The following is a 5,225-nucleotide window of genomic DNA, read 5'->3' as shown; positions in this document are numbered from 1 at the left end:
CTGGAAGAGAGAAGTCTTTGAAATACCGGCAGGGGGAAAAGTGGCACTACGTTTTCAATCGAGGGTTAGTCAACATACCTATCATGCCTAATAAATTCCACATCGTGTCCTTGATGGCACTTCTTAATACAGTTTACGCATATGGCGTTGCGGTCTGTGGTGTTGCAAGTGTGACATCTAAAATGCAATGTTAACAATTTAAAACGGATCCATTTTTTTTAAACATGCAAACAACATTAAGCTGTGGGGAAAGTAGATCCCATACTTGCTTACCTATAGAAATCATGCATGGGGTAGCTGGTGTAACTTGATATTTTATATAAACATTGGCCTCTACTGACAGCTTTTTCTATGGCATCTTGATTGTTCATTATTTTGTTATCTGCAACAAAACAGTGATCAGATTTAACAGTTTACTGCGGCATAGTGAGCCATTCTATAGTGCATGAGCCATAGCTTGACTCTGAAAACCTCCGATTCAACAGCTGGATTTGATCTGAAATAAGATCCCTTTAGGATTTAAGCTTACGCACGATGAAGAGTTTTGCAGTACAGTCATACCGTACCTCAGAAGTCAAACGGAATCCCATTCGGGAAGTCCATTTGACTTCCAAAACGTTTGAAAACCAAATCACGGCTTCTGATTGGCCGCAGGAAGCTCCTGTGGCCAATCAGAAGCTGCGGAAGCCCCGTCGGATGTTCGGGTTCCAAAAGAACGTTTGCAAACTGGAACAATCACTTCTGGGTTTGGGAGCCAAAACATCCGAGTTCCAGGGTGTTCGGGATCCAGGGCACAACTGTACAAGTTTTAACACACTACTTACTCTTCACCAATATTGCTGCACCTGCTGTTCACACAAAACAAATACTAAGAAAATACATTGCCACTGCTAGGAAGTGTGTATGTCAGACACATTAATAGTTTTGCACGGAAGAGGTTTGTTTAAATTGAGCTACCAAAACGATCACAAATGGCTAATTTAGAAGCTGTCAAAGCAAGTTTCTAAACGTGAGGGTGCTTTTGGGGTTTCATTTTCACTGAGTATCCCTTATAAAGAGTTTCAGTAACTTACAAATTACAAATGAGCATAATTCAACATACCTTTCATTGTCACATTGACTCCAGAGGCTAGAAATAAACCTCCAAACCGGTTATTGAAAATCTGATTGCCTTCTAAAGTTGCAGTTGCATGATTTGTTATTTCAATACCTTAAATTAGAGGGGGAAAGGTTAGTTTAGCGGAAAATGAGATTTTACGTATTTAACTGTTGCAACTATTTTGACTCTTCTGGTACTATCCAAAGAGAAATAGTATAGTAGTTAATTAGCAGAAATTGCACTCTTAAAGTATTAAAATGCTATTTGCCTCAGTTACTTGCTACTTGAATGATGATAAAAGAATAATTCATAACAGCGCTTTGGAGTTTTCATCTAGAGCTGGCTGCATACTATTCAGCTAGATGGGAAAACCACCACCTAGGAACATCTCAGTCTTAGATGAAGCTTCAGTTTATTGGCCCTCAAGTCAATTACCACAGACCCTGTATGACCCCACACTCTGAAGTTTCATGCAGATATTTAATAGCATGGGGAACAGAATCAGTTCCCATACTGGAGAATTGGGGCCGAACACTCTCCTTTGAGGACCACATTCTGGAACTGGCTGTCCAAGTAGAATCAGAACCACTGCAATATGGTGCCCCCAATCTGCAACTCAGCCGGTTATTCCAGGAGGATTATAAAATCTGATGGTACTGAAAGATGCAAAGATCATTGCATTCTCTGTCTCTCCCAACATAAGTCATCATACAGGGTGGCGACCAAGGCAGTTTCTGAGCCAAAGGCAGGTCTGAATCTTGATTGAACTGGACTTAGAAAAATGAGTCTCCTTCAAAAGTACCTGGATCTGGTTGACAACCACCCTCTCAAGGAGACATCTGCCGCTGGCCTAAAACGTAAGTCAGGTTTCTTTAAGAATGGTCTTACCGCCACCTCTCAAAGCATGAATTATTAGCCTGGCCCTACCCACTGTCTCTTCCTTGCGTGATTTTATAGGCTAACAGTAGCTGCACAAACTGACAAAGCACCCTGTACATGTTCTCGGGCCAAAGCAACTGAAACCTACCCAACAACAGCAGACAAGAAAAGTGTTCCTTACACCTCTGTAGCACTTGCCCCAAAGGGGGAGTCCAGATCCAAGAAATTTTATGCTCATAACATCTCGCTAGAGCCTGTAAGTATAGGCCCATAGCTATTTGGAACAACTCCACTGAATGACAAACAGAGGAAGCAATGGAGGTGAAGTACGCTTTCTTCACTCAGATCTGGCAATGTTCCCATGTTTGACATTATTATTATTGTTATGCCACAGAGGGCTGTGCAAAGTGATGACCAGAAATGGGTCAAACAATAATTAATGAGAGTGCTTTGTAGAATAACACCTTGGGCAGATACTACAGTCCTATGAGAAATTACAGGCTGCCTTGAAGTCAATCCTTCCTAAAAATTCTGCTTTTCTATGGCCCTTAAAGGTAAAGGGACCCCTGACCATTAGGTCCAGTCGTGACCGACTCTGGGGTTGCAGCGCTCATCTCGCTTTATAGGCCGATGGAGCCGGTATTTGTCCGCAGACAGCTTCCGGGTCATGTGGCCAGCATGACTAAGCCGCTTCTGGCGAAACCAGAGCAGCACACGGAAACGCCGTTTACCTTCCCGCCGGAGCGGTACCTATTTATCTACTTGCACTTTGACATGCTTTTGAACTGCTAGGTTGGCAGGACCAGGGACCGAGCAATGGGAGCTCACCCAGTCGCGGGGATTCGAACCGCCAACCTTCTGATCGGCAAGTCCTAGGCTCCGTGGTTTAACCCACAGCACCACCCGCGTCCCTTCACCACTGGTAAAAAATAAATTATAATGCACAGTGAAAAAATGAAATGTAACTAACAAGGCCTATGCATTATTTACAAATGCTTGACATCACCTATGGTTTAAGGTGGGGGGGAGGAAGAAATACGCTAATGTATGAGAAGTTATAACTTTTAAAGAAAAACAGACACAAAACTTTACATTTTTATGAAAGTTTTGAAATATTAAGGGGGTTTCAAAATGATTTAAATAAAGTCTAAATCTCCAACAGTGAAAGAAAAGAGTTGCCTGTTAAATTACTAATTCATCAATTCACTTCTGGCAAAATGTGGCCTCTCTTCCTCCTATCCAAAATGTTGGCTATTTAAAACATGAGTGGCCTGGCTAACCAGTAGTTTTTAAGGGAGAAAAAAGAAAACCACCACTGATATTTTGGAATATCAGAATATTTGCAAATGACTGAAACACTCCTAGATCTGATGTCTTAACACTATTCTGAGATAAAGACAATATAAATTAAGTACAAACCAGCAGCAAATCCATCAAATATTCTATTTTTTCTTAACACAGGATGACTATTTGTGCTGATAAGGACCCCAGCTTGTGCATTCCTAAAGATATCATTCTCTTCAAGGAGACCTAAGACAGAACAAAAATAATCAGTTTGAAATTTGTTTTGTTTACAAGCACAGAAAATAAATAAATACTGAGTACAGTAATTGTTCGAGGTGATGGTAGATATATTGCTTTTTAACACGTGGAATATAGACATATTCAAATATTAACATAAATGTTTTCTGCAGAAAGTGGGAATTAGCTGAACTCCAACAGCTATTTGAATTACAAAAATGTAGCTTGGTTATATGAACAGGAAGAAAGGGTTTTACATATTCTTTCTTCAACCACAATTTGGAACTCTCAGAAAAGACCACAGTTTAGCTAGTGAAATTTTGATCCTGCAATGCAGACATATTCTTGGTGGCTAAATAGAGAATTACAGCTCTATTTTTATATTAAATATAAATATGACTAAACAACTTCCCAAAGGATCAAAATATGGTCACTGTGACAGTTGATTAAAGAGAACAGAGACTTCATTTTATTTTTAAAAGGCATCACTCTGGCTAAAAGTAAACATGATAAAAGTGAGTGGACTAGTACCTCTGCCCCCATTAAATATACAGATGCCTCCATCTCTTCCATCATGGATTTTGTTTCTTCTTAATGTGGGATTGCTGTCTGTCTTAATCCAAACTCCAGCCATTGCGTTATCAAAAATTTCATTGTCTTCTATAAAGCCGAGCCCTTTCAAACATAAAATAAAACATCAAGATTTTGCATTAGGGTGAAACAGGCTCATATTTTAAATTGTAAGAATGAAGTAGAGGAGAAGCTTACCAGAATTATAAACAAGAATCCCACCATTCTGGCCTCCCCAAATTTTGTTGCGCCTAATTTTGGGGTTGCTTCCAGTTCTGTACATAAGCAAACAAAGAGGTTACTCAGAAATAGCTTATTATTTTGTACAAGTGACATGAACTACATTTGATGATTTAAAAAGCATTATCAGCATTGTACAATCAAGAAAGATTTAAGTACCTGCATGATAAGCCTAGAGTACGCCAGGCACTCATACATTTCTTCCTATACCTGCCCCTCTCACCATGTATAGAAAACAATCCCTGAGACCACGAGATCCCTGTTTAGCTGAATGAAGAATCTCTCCTATGCTATGAACCAAATCCAGACTCACAAAGTAATGTTCTAGCAGATAAAGGTTCTGAAAGTATGTACATGGCTGCACCACATGTTCTCTTCTTTTTATTTTATTTTTTAAATACTGAAGGGGGAGCTTAAATTCTTAATTAAGCTGCAATTCTTTTGGCTAGCATTCCCACACCCTTATAATATTACCCACTCCTTTTCAATATTACTGGAAATAATTGTGAACACTCTCATCCCCACCCTTTTAGTCTCAGCCCTCGTGTACCTATCATCTGAAAACATCTAGTAGTATAAAGAACAATGGATATAATGGGGCTTATATGTCTACAATTAATTTTTTATGGCACCTCTCGTGTTCTAAAGTGACTCTATACCACACCCTGAAAAGCTGAGAAACTGAAGAGTATTTTTAGCTATGAAAAAAAATCTTTCAAGTATGCTCTATCATGAAAGTTAAGAAACTGCTTGTGTGCACGGAAGGACTTTGCCATTCTTTTTCATCAGCCTGCAATTCTTCACTGTGTTTAAAAGGGAAGGGAAAATATAATTCATATGGCACACTTGGTGAACTAAGTGTGTTTTAATTTTTTGATGAAAACCAAGAACTCTGTAAAATGAACTCCTATTTTGC

General features: G+C 39.3%; 1 protein-coding gene across 2 annotated transcripts in view; it reads right to left on the bottom strand.

Moving 5' to 3' along the window:
• FBXO11 (F-box protein 11) overlaps positions 1 to 5,225 on the bottom strand; it is a 67,800-nt gene that overhangs the window by 1,331 nt on the left and 61,244 nt on the right. For both annotated transcript variants that reach the window (XM_028725020.2, XM_077926715.1), the window contains exons 17-22: positions 4,268 to 4,344; positions 4,031 to 4,174; positions 3,398 to 3,508; positions 1,103 to 1,210; positions 274 to 382; positions 79 to 177 (exon numbers count right to left, since the gene is read on the bottom strand). In XM_028725020.2, the coding sequence (XP_028580853.1) occupies positions 79 to 177; positions 274 to 382; positions 1,103 to 1,210; positions 3,398 to 3,508; positions 4,031 to 4,174; positions 4,268 to 4,344 (648 nt within the window). The remainder of the gene's footprint in view (positions 1 to 78; positions 178 to 273; positions 383 to 1,102; positions 1,211 to 3,397; positions 3,509 to 4,030; positions 4,175 to 4,267; positions 4,345 to 5,225) is intronic.

Source organism: Podarcis muralis, chromosome 3 (assembly GCF_964188315.1).
Source record: "Podarcis muralis chromosome 3, rPodMur119.hap1.1, whole genome shotgun sequence".
Classification (NCBI taxonomy): domain Eukaryota; kingdom Metazoa; phylum Chordata; class Lepidosauria; order Squamata; family Lacertidae; genus Podarcis; species Podarcis muralis.
This window is presented reverse-complemented; position numbering and strand designations above follow the sequence as displayed.